Below are 24,329 nucleotides of genomic sequence, written 5' to 3'. Positions count from 1 at the left end.
ACAGTTTACTGCATAAGCTACATTGAAAACAAAAAATGTAATGATTTGAATACTGGTTTCTGGATAAAGTAAAATTTCCTCTTGGTCTGAAAAGGGAGAGAATGACATGTTATCGATAAATATTGCATTTTTTCTGATCTGTTTATGCTCACTCAATAATCTGAAAAGCAATGAAAAAATAATTATTTATTCAAACCATAATTTGCAGTTTAGTCATCATCAAGAAACACCAATAGCACACGAACGTTCTTTTATCAGACATTCAGTTACAAACAAATCCATCAACACTTATTGTTTATTCTTCAACTTCTGAAAGAATGTACTTGAGACGCAATGTGTTAGTGTAACCAGATCCTGGACGCCAGCCTGCAACAATAACCACTGCACTTCCCTCTTCTACAAACCCTCGTTGCTTTCCGAAGTCGATAGCAAAATCTATGCGATCATTTTGATCTTCAATCCAGTCTTCTTTCGGTTGAGCCTGATAAATGAGTGGTATTATGCCACGGTACAAGTTAGCTTGACGGGCAACTTGTGCATAACGTGTTATGGTAACTATAGGACAGCGAGGCCTGTATCTGGCCACCAAATGAGCAGACCTTCCAGATACAGTCAACACCACAATCATTGCTGCTTTAGAAAGACGCGCCATTTCTACAGCACCTAGAGCTGTGGCATGCATTGGGTCTGTTGGAGGCGCGATATCAAAACTTAGTTCAGTGCACAGCTGTTTCGACCAGACAGCGGCCTCTGCTTCGCGGCAGATTGCTGCCATTGTACGAACACAGACTATAGGAAACTTTCCTTTTGCACTCTCACCTGAAAGCATCACTAGATCAGCTCCATCTAAGATTGCATTTGCCACGTCAGAAGATTCAGCACGTGTTGCTCTTGGGTGACTTGTCATTGATTCCAGCATCTGAGTTGCACATGCAACTGGTTTACCTATTCGGTTACATTTCGCAATTATGGCTTTCTGAGCTAGAAACACTTTTTGTGGTGGTATTTCTATACCCATATCTCCACGTGCGATCATGATGCCGTCAGAAGCTTCGATTATTTCATCTACATTGTCAATACCCTGTTGATTTTCTATCTTTGAAATAATTAAAATACTTTTACCATCCTCTCCTAGTACATCACGTACGTCTTGCACTGTCTGCGCATTTCGAATGAAAGACGCGAATATCATGTCCACTCCTTGCTCCACACCGAAACGAAGGTCAGCTGTGTCTTTCTCAGACACTCCAGGTAGGTCAACAGGAACTCCTGGAAGATTCACGCCTTTACGGCTTCCTAATTTGCCTCCGTTTTCTATTTCACAATGCACTTCGTTACCTTCGATTTGCTTCACAATGAGTGATAAGAGTCCATCATCGACAAAAACTCTATCTCCAGGCTTCACAACGTTCGTAATGTTGTTGTAATCTACGTATACAGAATTAATGTTGCTTGCTTCAGCAAATGCGTCGTTGGTAGTAAGTTTTATTTTTTCTCCTTGGACTAACTCAAGTTCTGCTGAAGCTCCACCTTCGAGGAGACCAGTGCGAATCTCTGGTCCACGCGTGTCTAATGCTATTGCAACAGGCCACCTTAACCCAATACGTCTGCTGTATCTAGCAACAGCTTCACGCACCAGTTTAACGGTATTTGCATGATACTCGTGAGAACCGTGTGAGAAATTCATGCGAGCTATATTCATTCCAGCTTCTAACATTTCATCTAATACAGCAGGCTGAGCCGATGCGGGTCCCAAGGTACATATGATCGCCGTTAATTTTTCGGTAGCTATATCTGATCGTACACTTAAATTTGTGAGATGGTCAAGAATAGAATCTGCAAATGCTGATTTGCTTTGTATAGGCAGGATACCCTCCTCATCTCCTCCTGCTGTGGGTTCACCCTCCATTGCAGTCTCACCACTTTTCAAAATATTTAGTTCTCTTACGATAATTCAAACTGTTACTGACCTGAATTTAATCTCGCCTCAGGAACATCATTTCAGGCAAACGTTATACAATTAAGAGCCGAAACAAGTATTTTTCTTTGATGTTAAGAAACCTCACTTTTATATCATTTTAACATGAATTTTCGTACATTGTTGTTGTATACTAACTGTCGTAGCTGAACTTTCATGTGTCATGTCAGCGATTACTCAACCTTCGCAGGAACTAGAGCGTCAAACTAAGGAGTGTAACAGTTGTAAAATAAACTGATCCACAGATGTATGAAGCTTTTTGTTTTCAGTTATCTTGCACTTTGTTGTTGCGGATATTTATTTAGTAACTGCGTATTCATCACATATATTTTTCATACTGAACTACAGTCGATATTAAGAATCGATATATTTGACACATGAAAGTCTAAAATAAGTGAAAGTCGCATGTGTATTGTATTGCATGGGCGTATACTCGTGCAAGTTTATTTATGTTGTAACCACGTTTTGAGGAGGTCGTAGGCAAAGATATTAACAGTCGTCACGCGCATTTCCTTGCAAATCAAATTTTCATAGTAAGTTGGCCCTTTTTTATGAATTCTGCTGATGTAATTTAATGTCGTTTCCCGAAATCTATTCAGGAAAATAGAATATTTCCTGTGAAGGAGGTACGACCGAATTTCTTCCCCTCTTTGAGCTATTCCCATGTCCTTAATCTTTCTTTCAAATATTGTGTGTTTCATAGATTGCCATGGCGTTTTCATTTTAGGAAAACGTGATGTACCGTTTCCTAGACCTGTAGTTGCAGAAGACTTAATGGCACAGAACAAACTCATGAGCTGTTAATTGACCTAATCAATAACGTGTTGTGTGCCGTACATTTAGTAATGATTTACTTATCCACTTTCATTCAACATGAATAATCAGTCATTGATATAGGTTATTTCAATGTAATACAATGCCAATCAATAGGCCGAAATATATCTCTTAAGCTACATAACATGCTTTAAGAGGATGAGGGATAGGACGGGCCCTAACCTCTTAAAGTATGCTGTGTAAGATATTGGCAGGATTGCTATATTGGATTGGATGTACGTATGGATTGGCGTTGTATTACCTTGATAAATCCCATATCGTTGTTAGATCTTTTGATGACCAAAGGTGAAGAAATGACTGAGTACGCCACACTCATGTGGCTGATGTTGATATGAAAGTTAAGAAAAACAAAGATACATTAATAACTGTTACATATCCAGCAGTGGTTGGTAAAATGCCTGTATTGCGATTGTTCTGTGATTATCTGGTACTTAGTTCAACAAATGTATATGTTAAATGAACTGTGAGAGGAAGGTTTAATGGATGTTGATACAGATTGTGTTGGCTAACAAGGAAAACGTCCCATTGCACCCCCATCAGATTTAGTGCTAAAGTGGCCCAGTGGATAGCCCATCGAAAACTGAACATAGTCAAGCACGAAAACAAGGAGAATGTGTACTGAACTGTGAAAAAAGAAGCAAAATAGAGATAGTTGACGGTCTGAATTCAAGACGTGCAGCATTGAGCGAATTGCATGAACCATAGCGTCATAGTTGTGTGGTAACGGTATTGGACTGTAAAGTGGGAGATTGAGGTTCAAATCTCCCTCTTCATAGTTGTGAACTTTCCGTCCAGTCATTGACATGTCTTTTTTCTTCTGGAGTCTTGGGAATTGTCGTACTATACATTGGTTATAGAATATGAGTCGTGGTAAGAATATACACTATGTGATCAAAAGTATCTGGACCCCTGGCTGAAAATGACTTAAAAGTTCATGGCGCCCTCCATCAGTAATACTGGAATTCAGTATGGTGTTGGCCCACCCTTAGTCTTGATGACAGCTTCCACTCTCGCAAGCATACATTCAGTCAGGTGGTGGAAGGTTTCTTGGGGAATGGGAGCCTGTTCTGCATGGAGTGCTGCACTGAGGGGAGGTATTGATGTCAGTCGGTGAGGCCTGGCACAAAGTCGACATTCTAAAACATCCCAATGGTGTTCAACAGGATTCAGGTCAGTACTCTGTGCAAGCCAGTCCATTACAGGTATGTTATCCACCACTGGCCATGGATTATGAACAGGTACGTGATTGTGTTGAAAGCTGCAGTTGCCATCCCCGAGTTACCCTTCAACAGTGGGAAGCAAGAAGGTGCTTAAAACATCAGTGTAGGCCTGTGCTGTGATAGTGCCATGCAAAACAAGGGGTGCAAGCCTTCTCTGTGAAAAACATGACCACATTATAACACCACTGCCTCAGAATATTACTGTTGGTACTACACAAGCTGGCAGATGATATTCACCAGGCATTTGCCATACCCACACCCTGCCACCAGATTGCCACATTGTGTACGTACTGTGATTCGCCACTCCACACAATGTTTTTCCACTGTAGCAATCATCCAATGTTTATGGTTCAAATGGCTCTGAGCACTATGGGACTTAACATCTGAGGTCATCAGTCCCCTAGAACTTAGAACTACTTAAACCTAACTAATCTAAGGACATCACACACATCCATGCCCGAGGCAGGACTCGAACCTGCGACCGTAGCGGCAGCACGGTTCCGGACTGAAGCGCCTAGAACCGCTCGGCCACACTGGCCGGCACCAATGTTTATGCTCCTTACACCAAGCGTGGTGTCGTTTGATATTTACTGGCATGATGTATGGCTTATGAGCAGCTGCTTGACCACGAAATCCTCCTGCCTAACTGTCATAGTATTTGGAGTGGATCCTGATGCAGTTTGGAATACCTGTGTGATGGTCTGGATAGATGACTGCCTATTACACATTATGACCCTCTTCAACTGTCGGTGGACTCTGTCAGTCAACAGGCGAAGTCTGCCTGTATGCTTTTGTGCTGTACGTGTCCCTTTACGTTTCCACTTCACTATCACATCTGAAACAGTGGATCTAGGGGTGTTTAGGAGTGTGGAAATCTCATGTACAGACGTATGACACAAGTGGCACCCAATTATGCGTGCAGATGTATGACACAAGTGACACCCAATCACCTGACCATGTTTGAAGTCCATGAGTTCTGTGGAGTGCCCCATTCTGCTTTCTCACAATGTCTAATGACTACTGATGTCGCTGATATGGAGTACCTGGTAGTAGATGGCAGCACAATGCACCTAATATGAAGAATGTGTGTTTTTGGATGTCCGGATACTTTTGATCACATAGTGTATGACTGTCACAAGTAAATGTGATGAATAGTGAGAGCAGGTGAGTTGCTGCATTGAGTTCTCTCAAAGTGAAAACAGCAAGTAAACAAGTGTGAACTATGTTACAACAAAGGAATTAAAAATTCAAAGCTTACAGAATGAAATACTAGAGTCGTGACATGTAGTACTTGTGTAGAACAAATGAGGTACACATGCACCTCGCTGGAGCAAACGGTCATCACACCATGACACAAACACAAAATTAAATACTATAAACAGAGGTTCATATTCCTTTGAAATCCCAATATTGCAAAAACAAAAAGAGAGAAAACAATGTTTTGCAATTATAAGCTCTGCATTATTTCACAGGTCAATTAAGTCATGCTGTAGTAATACCTGTTCTCAAAATTGATAAGACACATTTAATGTGCTGGATAGCTGAGAAAAAATATTTCATGGTGTTCAGTCTGGTTGGAGGGGACAGCTTCCCATTGTTTGGAAAACTCATTTCATCTACACCTACAGTTGTACTCTCATAATGCAGTTTATGGCGTTGCAACATCCCTTTGAACTCCTCGTTTAATTTTTGTGTAATGCAGTGGTAGTATTGCATCTTATACACCTTCAGAAATTTAATTTTCTTTAATTAGACCTTCTGATAATAATACAATACTTCGCAGTATTGTGAGGATTAAACATAATTGTTACCTACAGTCATCTGTATCAGCTTATATAGACATGTAAACAAGATTCCTGGCTAAATATTTGAGGGGTAGATTATGGTAGTGGACACCTCCCCCCCCCCCCCCCCCCCCCCCCACACACACACACACACACACACACACACACACACACACACACACAAAAAAAAAAAACCATAAGTTATATACTGGTGGTTGGCTTATTTGTTACAGAGCCAGAGGTCTAGGTTAAGCTGGAATATTGTTATTATGAACTAAAAAACGTGAAAAATGGGTGGGGTCAGAAAATGCACACACATCGCCCCCATGCAATTTTATGTCTACATTTAACTGAAAATATTGAAGGACACGAAATAGTGTCAGCTTTGACCAGTGACTCAACTAGTGTAGCAACTCTTTCATACAATTCCATATTTTAATTACCATACTATTGGGACTGTCACTGTTTGGGGGGGGGGGGGGTAGTAATTTTGTTAACACATTTAAACATATTAAAAACCTTACTGCAGTGTAAAAATAGTATCTCAGTAGTGATGTAAATATAACTGGACTGTACAATGAAGGATGGGGGGAGGGGGTATAAAAGTTTGTTCATTTCACCAGTTCAATGGATGATAGAAAGAATGTATGCCTGTCACTGCGCAGGTTTGCAAGAACAGGTGGTTTTTAATGCATTCCAGTAAGATTGGTTGGTTAGTTATTATGTAGTTATGTGTTCCATTGATCTGTCTCATGGTAACCACTACAATGTGGAACGTACCAAGTGCATAAGAAAAGCCCACATGAATTAAGGTTTTTTTTAATTATTATTAATATTTTTTTAAAGCTTAATTTATATTACATACCGCATTCCCTTAAGTGGCACAAAGTGCATATATTATACCTATAGCTAGATTTATTTATTCCTATTCAAGAAGTCATCTGTGGTATAGGAGGAGTTGTCAAGGACATATGGTTTCAATTTATTTTTGAGACTATTACTGCTGTATGCAAAACATTTTATTTCATATGGTAATTTATCAAAAAGTTTTACCGGAGCATATTTTACCTCTTTCTGTGCCAAAGATGGTTAAGTATAGGATGGTGGAAGTCTGTGTTTCTTGTGGTATTATAATCATGAAGAATGCTGTTGATTTTAAACTGGTCCATATTGTTGAGAACAAATTTCATTACTGGGTAAATGTACTGTGAGGCTGTTGTAAAAATTCCTAAACTTTTAAACAGATGTCTGCAAGATGTGTAACTATTAGTCCTGCACATTATTCTAACCACTTTCTTTAGAGCAGCGAATACTTTTTGCCAAGTGTTGAGTTACCCCAAAATATTATTCCCTATGACATGAGAGAGTGAAAGTATGTTAGCTTGCTAATTTCTATATCCTCAAAATTAGCAATTGTTCTGACTGCAAAAGTTGCTGAACCTAGTCGCTTTAGGAGATCCAAAATAAGAATTTTCCAATTAAGATTCTCATCTATATGTACACCCAAAAACTTAGTATGTTCTACCCTGGCAACTTCTAGGGTCAACAGAAGCATCTGATTCCACCTGCCTGCTTTGACACGACTTAATAGTATTGTGATGTATGATGTCACCACATCACGGAGATTTTGCGTTGGTTTTGTTTGTAGCTGTCGTGTTATATTTGAGGGTGCCCTTTGGTTGGGAATGTGACGTGCTGAGTGTGTGTGGTATTGGGATCATTTTAGTTTTCGTTGTCATTGTGCTAACATGGTTTTGAGTATAGGTAGTTGGTGCGATAATGTGGGTTGTGGAAGGGGTTTCAGTGAGTTATTAAGGGTTTGTTTTTTTTTCCGTCCCCCCCCCCCCCCCCCCCCCCCCCCCCAGGTCTGACTAGTTTTGTCTTTGTTGTGTGGAAAGAAGTCTCAGTCTCTCTCTCTCTCTCTCTCTCTCTCTCTCTCTCTCTCTCTCTCTCTCTCTCTCTCTCTTTTAAATGAATATGACAGTGAGGTTTGAGTGGATCATACCTATGATATGACACCTATTGTGCAGTTTCTGCAGATTTTTGGTATTGTTTCTGAATATGTTAGGTGTCACGTTTGTGGCAACTACATGAGATTGACAAGAGTTCCAGTGGCTTGGACCATGGACGTGTGTATGGGGTGTTTTTTGTGTGTGTGTGTGTGGGGGGGGGGGGGGGGGCAGTAGCCAACCTACGTGGTGTTGCTGGAGGCTTTTATTGGTAAGTAATTTTTGTTTTGGTTTTAGTCTATAGAAATTGTGATGTTTTGTGTGTTGTATATTTATGGTAGGTCGCTTGTGTTTTAATTGATCTAGTTAATATGGGGTATTTGGGTTTTTGCGTTCTTGGTTTTGGTTCCACTTTTTGGGGTGGTATTGATGGCTGTGGTTGAACTCTATATGTCAAGGGAAATGGCAGATTCCCCTGTTTGGGGTTGTAGGTGTTGGTTTTTTGGTATCAGTATTTGCAGTAGAGCAATATAGGTCATGGGAAATGTCCGATTCCTACAGTTCTGTTGCTGTAGCAGGATTCTATAATTTAATTTTTTTAAAATATTATTTGTTTTGAGATGGTGCAGTGTTTCTGTATTGTCGTATATGTAGCTTGTTCCCACCCTAAATGCCCAATTCTCCGCATTTGTCCCATTAGTTTCGTTTTATTTTTGGAGTGAAATGTTAATTGTGTCATTTCTGTTTTTGTTCGCGTTTGTTGACTTATGTATGTAATGGCGTCTTTGTCGTCATTTTGTATACACTGGAAGTAGCAACTTCTGTCATATTGATGGTGTCACGGGTCAAAGCAGATGGATGGAATTGGATACTTTTGTAATGCCAAAATATTTGCATTTACTGTCAACTCAAATACCTTGTGTCATAGATGGTATTCGTGCTGTACTTACATATTTTGCTATGGTGTTTCCAAATTTATGTACTTGATTTTTTTTTAATGTAGGGTAATTACTTTAAAGTATTTCGGATTTGCCCCCTAAAACAACTGCATGTACAAGGTACATACTTGGTTTGTAATTAGAAACTATAAATGCTCGCTAAATTCTCACCTCATCCTCTGTCTGTAATTTCCTAGGCAGAGTAACATATTTTGTGCAACTAGTGTTCAGTTGCTGGTGTAAGTGGTTTTTCTTTTCAGTTGGTTGGCCTGGATTCCCACCTGAGTTCATCAAATTTCAACTTAGAGGAAAACTAGATATTTGCTGTATTGTCCCACTGTCTTCAGTACGTCAAAATCTCCAGGTAAGTGAAGCACATCTTTTTCTATTGTTGACTTGCATTATAAGGGGCAAAAATTGTTGGCTAGACTGATGCTGGACCCCTTCCCCATGAAATCTGGGTTGTGGTGACAGACTTACATGCAGTGTAGCCCAAGGTCTATGTTAGATTAGAGAATGATTATTTGATACCAGTGAGTGTAAATGCCAAATAAAAGTTTTTGTGACAAATTGGTCTGCAGTGTAGCATAATGTTTACATTTGCCCCATATTTAATGCACTTTTCATTATAAAGTCTAAAGCTGCACTTTGAATTCAGACATTAGATAATGGAAAACCTGATGAGTATTTTGATGTTGATTGTGTACATACATCATACATAAACTATGAAAAATATAGGGAGGGGTCACTACATAACTTTCACTAAATGTTGCTTGAAAGACTTATTTAATCTTAAGCACTCATCTTGGTACTCATACAATTATGAGAAAAAACATTATGACCTCTTGCCCACTCTCAGATGATTGCCACCTAGTGGCATTTTGGGTACTTGACGTGACAAAGCAAGTATGTAAATGGAGGAGAGAATACTGGGGAATTAGTATACTGATGGATTGAATGGCCCGCAAATGGGGAAATCTGCTGACATAAGCGGCTGGCAAAGGGTAATGTGTTGTGGATCAGCATAAGGATATGAACGTCTCAGAAAAGGAAAAATAGTTCATGAGCATCCCTGAAAAGTGGGCTTCCAAGGAGTCTGTATTAGTAATTGAAGGCACCATAGCAGCTGTGGCTACATTTACATACCACCTGCATCCCTTCATTCTTTATGTCTTTCCAGGTGGTTGTTGCCTTTTCAGGCAGGGTAATTGTCTGTCACAAGACTAGAATCATGCTAAAGTTGTTTGGGGAATGTAACTGTTAAATCATGTTGATATCTTGGCTACTAAATTTGATGATCTGAGCCTGTTGGAACATTTTTGGGGTGCTATTGGGTGTTAGCTTACACCCAAAAACAATGGGCCTGTAATATATGGGAACTGTATGAGCTGTGGTGCCACATACCTTCAGAAACCTGCCAAGGTCTTGTTGAAAAAATACTACATAGAATTGCTGCTATATGCTGTTCCAAAGGGGAACCATCATGTCATTAAGCAGATGGTCATAATGTTCTCTCTCATCAGTGTAGTTTATAAAATGGATATAAAAATTAATACAAACAGTATTTATTTTTGATGGGAGTATCCCCTTATCTGCCGAAACACACATCTGGATGAGACTGGATATAGAGATTAAAAGTTTGCTTGACTCAAGGTATGTTAAGTCTCATTCCACTTGTCTGTTTCGGTGGCTGGTGAGTGGAAGCTCCTTTCTGTGACATTTAGAATGACTGTGCATGATTTGAATTCTGTATTAAGTGAAACAATGGCATGGGTTGTGTGTCTAACATACTTTTCAGCTACATGTATTTCTGTCTGGTTCTTTATAACATACATTCATTTATGTTGGATTGGAACAGTTCTTGTGTTGTGTGCTGAGTGTGGTGGCACAGTGTTTGACACTGAGCTCTTATTCAGGCACAGTGGGTATGGATCCCTTTCCAACTACTCAGATTTGATTTTTCTGTAGTTACCTTTAATGGATAAAGGAAGCACCTTGATTGTTCCTTTGATACCAGCATGACCAGTTTCTTCGACGTTTTTGTCCAATTGACCTAGTTCACAATTTTCTAACAGCCTGTTGCTGAGTGCAGATTAATCGATATATTCCTTGTTGTGTGTGTCTGTTTAGGTCGATAAACTGGGTGAATATGCATATCTAACTTGGATGTGCTGTTTCTACTTTCATGCTTGCAACAGACATATACATGAATATTCTTTGGCACTGTTAACTGTCAAAAATTTGTATGCAGTAAATGGATACCATATTAAAATCTCTAGCCATGCAAGGTTATTTGAACACATTTGGTGTCTTCCCTGTGATGCCTTCAGATATTTCTAAGTTCGTTAAAAGATCATAAATTGGACAAAACAGGGTTCAATTGCTCTGCACTCTGTTTTGTGATCAAAACAAATGTGAAATGCCTTGTTACAGGATGGTCATTGCTGCTATATGTCAGTGGTCTTGTTTGAGTCTGTAAGCTGGGTAAGAATGTGAAGATAAATGATAAAATCGCAAGCAAAAGTGTATCAATTTTCATAAAGCAGTTTAAATGAAGTGGTAAATAACTAACCATGTTTGATTTTGCTAAAGAAATAGAGGCCACTTTTAAGATGAACATCATTGTTACAGTGAGGTTATGAAATTTCCCAAAAAAATACTGCAGTAATGGGTTGGAAAAATTGTAGGCTATGTATTGCAAGATAACAGAAGTTCCATGATAGAAACAAATAAGAAGGTTCAATAGAACAGTTGCAGAGCTATTAATCACTGGTTGAATTATAGTGGGACATACAGCTACTTAAAGCTTTAAACTGCACCTATTCACCATCTTGGATTTCTTAAAGCCAAATATAATAGAACCTGAATTAATTTTTCACTCTGCTGTGGAAAGTGCACAGTTTTGAAACTCTTGACAGATTAAAACTTTGTGCAGACCAGAATGCAAACCGCGAGCCTTGCCTTTCGTGGACAGTGCTCTTTCGGACTTGAAATATCCAGGCATATTGCGCCTTCACAGCTTCAATCCCACCAGGACCTCTCTCCTAAATACTCCACTGAAGCTCTCCTACGTACCTTACTGGATTGGCACTCTTGAAAGAAAAGCTACATATATTACCAAACGATTAAACTGTTCCACAGTCACCTAGTCTCCATTGCAGGATGCGTATTTAACGGCCTCCAGGGGCAACAAAATTTTGATTTTCAGTATTTTTAATAATTATTGATTCAGTGAATTTAAAAATGTAAAATGTGTTCATAATTGACTCAGTAAGAGGTATGCTCTTACGTTAAAAATTTAACACAATAAGACAAATATTACACTTAGAAACTGTGTATATATCTTGAGTCAGTGACTGCAAATTACCTAAATTATGTACATATGATTTTATGATCAGTGGCTGTCTGAAATATTATTCCAAATTATTCACTGAATACTAATGTCATGACATCAGCTGCAATGGGTATTGCTGTATTACTCAATTCTGAAATGTGAAAATTTGTGCTGGACTGAGACTCTAACCAGGATTTTCCACTTATTGCAAGCAGTCGCCTTAACCACTGCGGCTTTCCGTGCAAGCTCCCTGGCCCAATCAGACAAGGAAGTGTGTGTGGATAGCTCAAGTGGTTAAGATGACCACTCACAGTAAGTAGAAGATATGGGTTCGAGTGCCATTCTGGCACAAATTTTCATCCCATCATGGGGCTCACCCCTCTTTGGCAGGTTTGTGCTTGGCTACCACAGAGCCCCAGCCTTTGCAGCATTTTTCCCCTTCCCAGCTGCATGGCTATCCTCTAGCTATTCTTTTTCCCCTCCCTTGGGGAACATGTCTGGGGGTATGTTCTGTATTCTGTCACTGATGTGCGAACAGTCTCACCTTTGTTTTTTGCTCCCTTTTCCTTTCTTTGTCTCCCTTCTTCTCTCTTTCCTCCGCTTCGGCATTAGAGGAGCCTCTTTTTTCTTCTTCCTCCCTGTGCACTCCTGAAGGCCAGCCCACGCGTCTAGACTCACAACAGGTGACTGGGTAACGCGTAATTCCCAGCCCCGGGTCGACAGGTAGGGTTTGTACGTACCCCCTGGTACAGGCCAGGCCCAGGGAGGGGGTGATTTCCTGTGCTGTAACCTTCCCAAACTGCCAATTGGTCCCTCTGTCAGGTGTTCGGGAGGTGTGAACAATCACCTAAGGTGGGTGCAGCCCCTTGTGCAGGGGGCCCCCAGTTGGAAGGAGCGTGCTGTTGGAGATGCTGGCAATCAAGGGGGATTTCCTCGCGATGAGTCAATCATCTTCCCACTCAACTTCTACAACACATAAGCGCAACGAGGCTAATGATTCAAAGACCCTCCCTTCTGCACCACGGTTCCTCATGGTATCATGTACTGTGTTTGTTGTTCGGAAAGGTGTAGATGCAATTGCTGGCCCTGTGAAATCCTGTTTTAGTTTATGGATTGGCGCTTTGCTTTTGAAGACCACTTCTGATTCTCAAGCACAACAACTGCTTGCTGCCTCACTTCTCCATAGTTACCTTGTTCGTGTCAAGGCCCACAGAACTTTGAATTCTTCTCTTGGTGTAATTTACACCAGGCTGCTCAACAGTCTTAACAGAGACCTGATGCGCTGCTACTAGAGATGGGCAAACTCGTTCATCCTTGGGAACTAGTTCACTGGTGATCACTCTTTTTTTGGGAACCGTTAATTTTTACTCATTCACTGTTCATTTTTACTTGGTGTATGTTTCTCATGAAAAATTGGAAATTAGTAGCATAGGTGATAGACGATGGAAGGCGCCAAGAGCGGGCACTTGCCTCGCCCCTGGAGTACAGAGTTTTTATTCATAACAGAATTCTCACACACTCGTAATTTTCATGACTCTGCGAAACATCTCGTTTAGCCAACTGTAGCGTTATGGTGCTAATCACAGTGAAATAATATGGGGTGGTGCATGAAAAATTGGTCCCGAGTACAGACTGCTCACCAATTATGCACGATTTGTTGACCACTATGAGTAGAATAGATAAACATGTGATAATTAGGCAGTGAAGAAATAACAAATAAGCTAATGCAAACGACAACTTCGAAACAATAGATTATGATTGGTGGGTGACAATGAGCAGTCTAGTACTCAGGGCCGATCTTTCGTGTGCCATCCTGTACCACTAAAGTAATATTGTAGAAGTTATCATATTCTCTTTACAGAATGTGGCACCAGACACTAGATTATGGAGTGCGGGCTTCATTTAGTTGTAAGTCATTCTGCCTTCCATGACAATCAACATGCTCTTTTACCTTGGATAAAAAAAAGACTGAAAATGGCCACTTGTGTGTGCCGTGCTGACTTCGTTTGCATGTGTAATAACAAGAAAATCTTGCCTTTCTACAAGTATTTCTTTTACTGTTTTTTGAAATAGTGAAGTAAGCTGATATGCAGTTTTGTTACCTGAAAAGATTTATGTATTACATACCACGTAATTTTTATGTAATTTACGTAATTATGAAATACATTTTAATTACCATTTGTGGACGCTGAATAGAATACGAAAAGAACCAGAAATTGAGAGTTCAAAAAAGGTTTGAAACAGATTTATAACGGGCGTGCAAAGTGAACGAAACGAACAACAACTCTATACTGAACTAACTATGAGCAGTCGGCAGTGGAACTGGGATGAGTGGCCACGCGAAGAAGGAAGAGTCCAGCCGAGTGAGACCGAGACAGATGGGAATGGGACCGAGGCTGGAACAAGACTGGCTGAATTGCCACAACGGGAACGAGGCTGACCGTTTCCCATCCCCAGGAACTAGAAGTAAAAAGCCGCGACCGATACTGAGACAGACGGGAACGGGACTGAGTCTGGAATGAGACCGACTGTATCCTGTTCCCTGGAACGATAAGTAGAAAGCCGCAACTGAAGTGAACTACGAAAGACCGTTCCTTAGAATTCGTTACTCGCTCTTTCCGTTCATCTTGGTGAACCGTCCCTTTGGACCCATTAGTTCGTGAACGACCCATGTCTAGCTGCTACCAGTGACATTTTTTTAACCACGCTAGAATGTCTTGTTGACACCCAGCCATATGTGTCACCTGTGGTAGGGATGCGCAGGAGGGTGATTGTCCACCTCCTCCTCCCTGCTGAATCAACTGCAATGGCAGCCATGCCTCCGGCTCTCAGGTGTGTCCAGTGTATCTTGATGAGCGGGCTGTTCAAGACATCCGGGTAAAGGAAAAGGTGTCTTATCCCATTGCTCGCAAGTTACTGGCTAGTCGCAAACCCTGTGTTCTCCCATCTGGTACCTATAGTTCTGTACTTGTTACCCCTCATTCCATGAAGGACATGGCCACGCAGACATGCGACCCCCAATTCAGCTCCGAGGTTGTGAAATTGCCCAGTGTCAAGGTAGCATTGCCATCCCCCCGTCCAGCTGTGCAACAAGCCGTCAAACTCATGCCTCAAGGGGTGAAACCACCAGCAACACAGCCAGTAGACCGGAAAGGACAGGAGTACTCCCGTGAAAACTTCCTCCGTCCCTCCAGCCAAACAACACCCAAGTCTTCATCTAAGGCTCGAAGTAGTCCTCCAAAGGCAAATGGTCTTCCCCTTCACCACCTCAAAGATCCTCTTTGATGGTGTCGGCACGTGATGCCTTAGCCCGACCAGTATCTGCGTTGCTGGTGTGCAGCAACAACTGCTTTTCAGCATTGGACTCCACAGACCAACCGCACAAGAAAGCTGATGCTTCTGTGGACACCATGGAGTAGGATCCTCTTGCTTCTGTCCCCTGTAGTAGTGCCTTTTCCTCAACTGTCACTTGGCAACCGCCAAGGTGACACCCTCACGCCCCCCCAGGGGATCCACAACTCTTTTGTGGATACGTGCGTAGCGAGCACGGGACCCTGAGCTAATTTGGCCTTCCTTCCTTTCCGGGCTGCATACCTTCCCTTTCCGCATCCTTCCCCATCCCCCATCTTCGCCCCCCCCCCTCACCTCTGGCTCTTTCCTTCCCTTTCTCCCCCTCTGGGAGTATGGTTTGTGCCTACGTCTGGAGACGGACGCTTGTAAATGTACCGCATTCTTCGCCTTCCTTGCTTGTATGTCTTCATCCTTCCTTTGTCCTTCTCTTTTCCTTACCTCTTCTCTTTTCCCTTTTCTCCGCTGTGGCGTTTGAGACCTCTCTTCTTTCCTTTCCTTTTCTCTTTCTTCCTCCCTGTGCGTGTCTGAAGGCCGACCCACGCACTTCCATGCGTAGCCGGTGACGGGGTAACGCGTAATTCCCCGCCCCGGGTAGACAGGTAGGACACGTACGTACCCCCTGGTAACGGCCAGGCCCAGGGAGGGGTGATTACCCGAGCTGATACCTTCCGAAAGTGCCAATTGGTCCCTCCGTCCGTTTGTCGGGAGGTGTGACATGAGGTGTGAACAATCACCTAAGGCGGGAGTGCCCTCAGAGAGGGCCCCCACAAGGGAGGAGCGCGCCATCGGAGACGCCGGTAATCATGGGGGATTCTTCCGCAATGGTTTCCTCACCTTCCACTATGTCTGCTCACAAACGTAAGATCACTGAGTCCCAGCCACAGTCAGTTCTTCCACCGTTGCCACAGTTTCTTGTTGTTTCTCGGTCTGACGAAGGTCACGACTTCTCCACGGTCAACTCTTTCATTATTCAGAAATGTGTCGACGCAATTGCAGGTCCTGTAAAGTCTTGTTCCAGATTACGGAATGGCACCCTGTTGTTAGAAACAGTCAGTGCCCTCACTACTACACACCTTCCCTGTCCGGGTGGAACCGCACCGTACTTTAAATTCCTCGCGTGGAGTCGTTTATACACGCTCCCTCGATGGATTGTCTGATGAAGAAATTCAGCACTACCTGTCTGACCAGGGCGTAACGGCTGTTCATAGGGTTATGAAAAGGGTTGACACGAACATCATTCCAACCCGCACTGTCTTCTTGACATTTGACAAAGTTCAACTCCCATCGAAAATCAGAGCAGGCTATGAGATAATTTCCGTTCGCCCTTACGTCCCAAACCCTACGCGTTGCTATCGGTGTCAGCAGTTCAATCACACCAGCCAGTCCTGTTCCAATCCGGCCAAATGTATTACGTGTGGCAAGGATGCCCATGAGGGTGCTTGTCCACATCCATCCCCTCGCTGCATCAACTGTATGGGTGACCACGCTGCTTCCTCTCGCGATTGTCCCGTTTTTAAGGACGGAAAGCTCATCCAGGAAATTAGAGTAAAGGAAAAGGTGTCGACCTTTGCTGCTCGAAAATTATTCGCCAGTCGACAGCCTACCGTGCCTCAGAAAGGAAAATACAGCACTGTCCTTGCTTCTCCTCGGCCAACAAAGGAGGCGGCCACGCAGACTTGCGACCTCACCTTTAGTGCCACGGTCGTCAGATCGGCCAGCACAAAGATCGCCCGTTCAACCTCACCACTTTCGCCTGCCCACTCTCTGGCTCACCCTTCGTCGAGTTCTGCTAAATCTCGAGCCCAAAAGTCAGCCACCAAGACTTCGAAAAAAGAGCATACTCGTGAAGAGTTTTTACGTACGGAAACTTCCCAACCGTCGGTTCCTCCTTCCTCTAAACATCATACTTCCAAGAAGGCTACAAAGAAACCCAGTTCCTCTCCTTCTCCGCCAAGGCGTGTCCCATCTCTAGCACCACCTGGCGGAAATCGCCCTCGGCCGTCTTCTGTGTCGCCGAGGCGCACTGCTGGCGGCCAATCAACCGGCCGATCGCTGGTGGCAGGAGCTGCTCCTGACCAACCTATGGATCAGGATCTTCTGCCTTCGGCTGAATGCCATTCCATGTTGTCGGTCGCAAGCTCAGAGCAGTCGTTGAGTTGACACATTCCTCCATTTTCTGTTCACCCTATGTCCATTATCCACTGGAATATCCGCGGTATTCGAGCCAATCGGGATGAATTGTTGATCCTCTTATGATCCTACTCGCCGGTCATCTTCTGTCTTCAGGAAACAAAGCTGCGTCCCCATGACCGCTTTGTTCTCCCTCATTTTCAGTCCATCCGATATGATCTCCCCTCTGTTGAAGGCACTCCAGCACATGGAGGACTCATGATTCTTCTCCATGAAACTCTCCATTATCACCCAATCCATTTAAACACTTCCTTCCAAGCTGTCGCCGTCCGTCTTTCCCTTTCCGGATACACGTTCTCTCTTTGTACTGTATACATTCCATCGTCCACACCAATGGCACGAGCTGATCTCCTTCACCTTCTTGGTCAGCTTCCACCCCAATATTTGCTGGTTGGGGACTTCAATGCCCACCACCCGCTTTGGGGATCTCCACATCCTTGTCCACGTGGCTCACTATTGCTAGACGTCTTCCACCAAGCAGATCTAGTTTGCCTCAACACTGGGGTCCCTACATTTTTGTCTGCCTCCACGACAAATTTATCTCATTTGGACCTTGCAGTCGGTACTGTTCCGCTAGCTCGGCGCTTCGAATGGTTCGCCCTTGTTGATACACACTCGAGTGACCACTTTCCATGTGTCCTTAGACTGCAGCCTCAACTGCCCTACATGCGCCCGCGACGCTGGAAGTTTGCCCAAGCCGATTGGACACTTTTTTCGTCTCTAGCAACATTCGATGACCGTCACTTTCCCAGTGTCGACGATGAGGTCACACATATTACCGACGTTATTCTTACAGCTGCGGAACATTCAATACCACGCACCTCCGAATTCCCCCGGCGCCCCCAGTTCCTTGGTGGAACGAGGCATGCTGTGATGCAATACGTGAGCGGTGACGTGCTCTCTGCGTTTTCCGCCACCATCCTACTTTGGCCAACTGTATCCGCTATAAGCAGTTCCGAGCGCGATGCCATCATGTCATCCGCGATAGCAAGAAGGTAAGCTGGAAATTCTTTATTAGCTCATTTAACACCTTCACTCCCTCCTCGGAAGTTTGGAGTCGGCTTCGACGGTTCTCAGGCGCGCCTAGTTTCTCCCCGGTCTCTGGGCTCACTGTCGCGCACGACACATTAGTGGACCCCGTCGCAATTTCTAACGCGTTGGGTCAGCACTTTGCTGAGATTTCGAGCTCTTCCAATTACCCTCCAGCGTTTCTCCCGAAGAAACGTGCAGCGGAAGTGCGACCTCTTGCTTTCTCCTCTCAAAATCGCGAAAGCTACAATACTGTTTTCTCCTTGCGGGAACTCCAACATGCACTCTCTTCTTCTCGCTCCTCTGCCCCAGGACCAGATGGTATCCACGTCCATTTATCAACCCATAGTCTGCGTTACCTCCTTCGCCTTTACAATCGAATTTGGACCGACAGTACTTTTCCCAGACGATGGCGGGAAGCTATCGTCGTTCCTGTTCCGAAACCTGGAAAGGACAAACATCTCCCCTCTAGCTATCGCCCCATTTCTCTCACGAGTAGTGTCTGTAAGGTTTTGGAGCGTATGGTGAATTACCGTTTAGCGTGGTGGCTGGAATCCCGCAGTCTTTTAACATCTGCCCAATGCGGATTCCGAAAGCATCGTTCTGCAGTTGACCATCTTGTTGCTCTCTCCACTTATATCATGAACAATTTTCTCCCAACCGAGCGGGGTGGCGCAGTGGTTAGACACTGGACTCGCATTCGGGAGGACGACGGTTCAATCCCGCGTCCGGCCATCCTGATTTAGGTTTTCCGTGATTTTCCTAAATCACTCCAGGCAAATGCCGGGATGGTTCCTCTGAAAGGGCACGGCCGACTTCCTTCCCAATCCTTCCTTAATCCGATGAGACCGATGACCACGCTGTCTGGTCTCCTTCCCCAAAACCAACCAACCAACCAACCAACCAATTTTCTCCAGAAACGCCAAACAGTAGCAATATTTTTTGATCTGGAGAGAGCATCCTCCGCACACTGTTCTCTGGGGGCTTTCGAGGTCGGCTGCCCCTTTTTCTTCACGAATTTATGGCAGCGTGGACATTTAGGGTGCGGGTGAACACAACTCTCTCCCGTACTTTCTCCCAAGAAAACGGGGTACCCCAGGGCTCCGTGCTGAGTGTTGTACTGTTTGCCATCACCATAAATCCAATTATGGATTGTCTCCTTCCTGATGTCTCGGGCTCCCTCTTTGTGGATGATTTTGCCATCTACTACAGCTCTCAACGGACCAGCCTTCTTGAACGACGTCTTCAAGGATGTCTCGATCGCCTCCACTCTTGGAGCATCGAAACCGGCTTCCATTTTTCTCCCAGTAAGACCGTTTGTGTTAATTTTTGGCAACGTAAGGAGTTTCTTCCGCCCTCCTTACATCTAGGTCCTGTCAACCTTCCGTTTTCAAACGTCGCTAAATTCTTGGGTCTTATGTTTGACAGAAAACTGTGCTGGTCCTCCCACGTTTCCTATCTTTCGGCTCGCTGTCTGCGTTCCCTCAACACCCTCCGTGTCCTGAATGGTACCTCCTGGGGAGCGGACCGAGTGGTCCTTCTCCGTTTCTATCGCGCCTTAGTGCGCTCGAAATTGGACTATGGAAGCATAGTCTACTCCTCTGCTCGGCCGTCAATTCTTCGGCGTCTCGACTCTATGCACCACCGTGATTACGTTTAGTGTCTGGAGCTTTTTACACCAGCCCTGTGGAAAGCCTTTATGCTGAGACTGCTGAACCTCCGCTGTCCAATCGGCGAGCAGTCCTTCTGAGTCGTTATGCTAGCCATCTGTCTTCCATGCCTGCTAATCCAGCCCATGACATTTTTTTTGACGCCTCCTTTGATGTAGGGTATGCAGGCCGCCCCTCCTACCTACTACCACCGGGAGTCCGCTTCCGTCGACTGCTCCATTCTCTTTCCTTCCGCTTTCCTAAAACCTTCTTGACAACTTGGGGTACAGCACCGCCTTGGCTCCGTCCCCGGATCTGCCTGGTCCGTGACCTTTGTCGATTTCCCAAGGATGGTACCCCTTCACTTGTTTATCGTCGGGCATTTGCTGCTCTATGTGCACAAATGACAGACGCCACATTTATTTATACCGACGGCTCGAAAACATCGTTAGGTGTAGGGAGTGCCTATATTGTTGGCGACACCCCAAATCACTTTCGGCTTCCTGACCAGTGTTCTCCAGGCTGTCCACTACATCCGCCGCCATCAGCGGATACAGTACGTTATCTGCTCAGATTCTCTCAGCTCTCTCCTCAGTCTCCAAGCTCTTTATCCTGTGCACCCTCTGGTCCACCGGATTCAGGACTGTCTGCGCTTGCTCCACCTGGGGGGCGTCTCGGTGGCGTTCCTCTGGCTCCCGGCACACATTGGTATCTGTGGAAATGAGGCAGCCGATATTGCAGCCAAGGCTGCAGTCTCTCTTCCTCGGCCAGCTATCCAATCGATTCCCTTCGCCGATCTACGGAGCGTTCTATGTTGACGTGTTGTTCATTTATGGCACACGCATTGGTCGACACTTACCCATAATAAATTGCGGGACATAAAAGCTCTTCCTTGTGCTTTGACCTTTTCCTCCCGAACGCGTCGTCGGGAGGAGGTAATTTTAACTAGACTCCGGATAGGGCACTGTCTTTTTAGCCATCGACATCTTTCAAGCTGCGATCCTCCCCCACTCTGTCCCCACTGCTCTCAGCTGTGGACGGTAAGACACCTTTTAATTGAGTGCCCCTATTTTAATCCGTTACGCTCCCGTCTACAGCTATCACCTGATCTATCGTCGATTTTAGCAGATGACACGCGCTCAGCCGACCGCGTGCTCAAGTTTATTAGTGCCAGTGAAATGACGTCAGTCATTTGAAGCTTTTTTTGGGGATAACCAACCCCTTTCTGTAGTGGATTTTTAAGCCTTCCTTCTGCTTTTAGTTTCTCCAATTTTATGACTTTCGTTCCCATTGCTGCTGGTTTTCAATTTCGGTTTTTTTGCTGTTTCCTAAGTCACGAACCGGGCGCTAATGACCATAGAAGTTTTGCGCCCTAAAACCAAAACAAAACAAAAAAACCCTCACGTCTCTTCATCATGACTCTCCTCCAGTGGAACCTTTGTGGCCTTCGGTCCCACAGAGGGGATTTACAGCTGCTTTTAGCGTCACAGCATCCGCTTGTACTCTGCCTTCAGGAAACAAAATTGTGCCCTCATGACTGCTTTGATCTTTCACATTTCTTATCGATTCATTTTGACCTTCTCCCTGAGGTTGGCATTCCCTCTCATGGGGGCATCATGCTGCTCATACAGGATGACATTCATAGTTAACCCATCTTGCTGACTACCAATCTTCAAGCTGTGGCAGTTTGTCTTTTCCTTCCTCACCTGACTTTTTTCCTCTGTGCACTATACGTCCCTCCATCATTTGCTGTCACCAGAGCAGGCTTCCTTCATTTTATTGGACAGCTGCCTCCTGCATTTTTGCTACTCGGTGACTTTAACACACATCATCCTCTTTGGGGTTCTCCCAGGACCTGTCAGAGGTGTCCTCTTGGCTGACCTTCTTAACCACCTTAACCTCTTCTGCTTTAACACTGGAGTACCCGCTTTCCTTTCCGACTCCTTGCACACCTATTCCCATTTGGACCTATCCTTCTGCACTGCCCAGCTTGCCCATCGTCTTGAGTGGTCTGTTCTTACACCTGCTTGAGTGACCATTTGCTGTGTGATATCCGTTTGCTGACTCCTACCCTAACCGTGTGCATGCCTAAATGGCAGCTTTACTCCTCCCCAGCAGCCTTCAAAGAACAAGATTTCCTTAGTTGTGATGACCAGGTCGAATATCTCACACATGTTATCCTTACTGCTGCAAAAAGTTCCATCCCCCGCACTTCCTCTCAACCATGTCGTGTCTCAGTCCCTTGGTGGACTGAAGCATGCTGTGACACAGTTCGCACATGTAGATGTGCTCTCCATGTTTTTAACCTCCACCCTACGCTGGCAAACTGCATTCACTATAAACAGATGCATGCAAAGTGTTGTCACGTTATTTGGGATAGCAAAAGAGGTAGTTGGCTTTCATTCACTAGTTCTTTTAACAGTTCCAAACCTCGCTTCATCGTGTGGCCCAACCTCCGACGGTTCTCTGGAACCAAGATCCATTCCCCAATTTCCGACCTGACAGTCACTGACAATGTCATTGTGGACCGTGTTGCTATCTCCAACACCTTGGGCCACCATTTTGTAGAAGTTTCGAGCTCTTCTCACTATCACCCTGCCTTCCACCATTGGAAGTGAGTGGAGGGGCTCAGGCAATACCCTTCTCTTCTCTGAATCGTGAGTGCTACAATGCTGTCTTTACTATGAGGGAGCTAGATCATGCTCTCAGTTCATCCTGATCCTCCACCCCAGGGCCAGACGCCATCCACATTCAGATGTTGCAGCACCTTTCCCTTGCGGCCAAGCACTTTCTGCTTATCACGTACAACCACATCTGGGCAGAGGGCACGTTTCCTGGATGCTGGCGTGAAGCCACAGTCATACCAATACCTAAGCCCGGTAAGGACAAAAACCTTCTTTCTAGTTACCGCCCCATCTCTCTTACCAGCTGGGTTTGCAAGGTGATAGAACGTATGATTCATGCCCAGCTGGTGTGATGGCTCGAGTCTCACAATTTACTGACAAATGCACAGTGTGGATTTCGAGTGCGGTGTTCTGCAGTTGTCCATCTTGTTACTTTGTCCACCCATGTCATGAATGGTTTTCTGCTGAAATCCCAGACTGTGGCCGTGTTTTTCGATTTGGAGAAGGCCTACAACACCTGCTGGAGAACTGGTATCCTCCGTACTCTATACACGTGGGGCTTCCGTGGGCGCCTGCCCTGTTTTCTTCGGGCTTTTTACAAGAGCGAGTTTTCAAGGTGCATGTGGGTTCTGTCTTGTCGGACACCTTTACCCAGGAAAATGGCGTGCCTCAGGATTCTGTTCTGAGCCTTGTCCTCGACAATGGCTTTCGCTTTTCCCCTGACAAAACAGTCTGTCTGAATTTCTGGCAGCGCAAATGGTTTCTCCCACCATCTCTACATCTTGGGCCTGTTGCCCTTCTGTTCATTAAAACTACAAAATATCTGGGGCTCATGCTAGATAGGAAACTCTCTTGGTCCTCCCATGTGTCTTACCTGGCAGCCTGCTGTACGCAGTCCCTCAATCTCCTACATGCCCTCAATGGTACTTTCCGGAGTGCCAATCGAACCACCCTCCTCCGTTCGAAACTTGACTATGGGTGCTTTGTTTGTACGTCTGCACGCCCATCCCTCTTATGCCGTCTCAACACTATCATGGTATCCATTGGCCATGGGTACCTTTTACACCAGCCCAGTTGAGAGAGTGTTTACTGAAGCTGCTGAACTACCTCTGTCCTACCGCCGTGACTTTCTCCTCAGCAGGTATGCATGCCGTTTGTCTGCCATGCGTGGCCACACCTCTTATGCCTTCTCCTTTGATGATTCCTTTCATTGTCAGTAAGTGGCTTGTCCCTCTTCTCTATTACCTCCTGGAGTCCACTTTTGCCACTTGCAATGATGGCTTAACTTCACACTATCTGCAACTTTCCCAGTGGGTGTGAACCCTTCGCTGCCTTGGCTTCGTGCAGCAGCCAATGTTAACCTTGGCCTTCATTCGCTTCCTAAGGACACCACTCCAGCCTCGGTCTCTCGCCTCCAGTTTCATGACCTTTTCATGGAACTTCACGATA

The 24,329-nt window shown here is 44.5% G+C and overlaps 2 protein-coding genes across 2 annotated transcripts in view; one reads left to right on the top strand and one right to left on the bottom strand.

Annotated features, from left to right (window-relative positions):
• Nucleotides 1-295: 295 nt before the first annotated feature.
• LOC124775379 (pyruvate kinase-like) lies at nucleotides 296-1,909 on the bottom strand. Its single transcript, XM_047250214.1, has one exon. The coding sequence runs from the start codon at nucleotides 1,907-1,909 to the stop codon at nucleotides 296-298; it is 1,614 nt and encodes a 537-aa protein (XP_047106170.1).
• A 444-nt stretch (nucleotides 1,910-2,353) lies between these two features.
• The window catches only part of LOC124777644 (glutaredoxin-like), a 73,942-nt gene continuing 51,966 nt past the window's right edge, over nucleotides 2,354-24,329 (top strand). Inside the window, 2 exon segments of the mRNA XM_047253121.1 lie at nucleotides 2,354-2,511; nucleotides 8,964-9,067. The gene's annotated coding sequence lies outside the window, so the exon portion shown is untranslated.

The sequence above is a fragment of the Schistocerca piceifrons genome, chromosome 2 (assembly GCF_021461385.2).
Source record: "Schistocerca piceifrons isolate TAMUIC-IGC-003096 chromosome 2, iqSchPice1.1, whole genome shotgun sequence".
NCBI classification, from domain to species: Eukaryota; Metazoa; Arthropoda; class Insecta; order Orthoptera; family Acrididae; genus Schistocerca; species Schistocerca piceifrons.
This window is presented reverse-complemented; position numbering and strand designations above follow the sequence as displayed.

Coding starts and splice junctions, on each gene's coding strand:
- LOC124775379 (XM_047250214.1), bottom strand. CDS start 1,909: ATGGAGGGTGAACCCACAGCAGGAGGAGATGAGGAGGGTATCCTGCCT.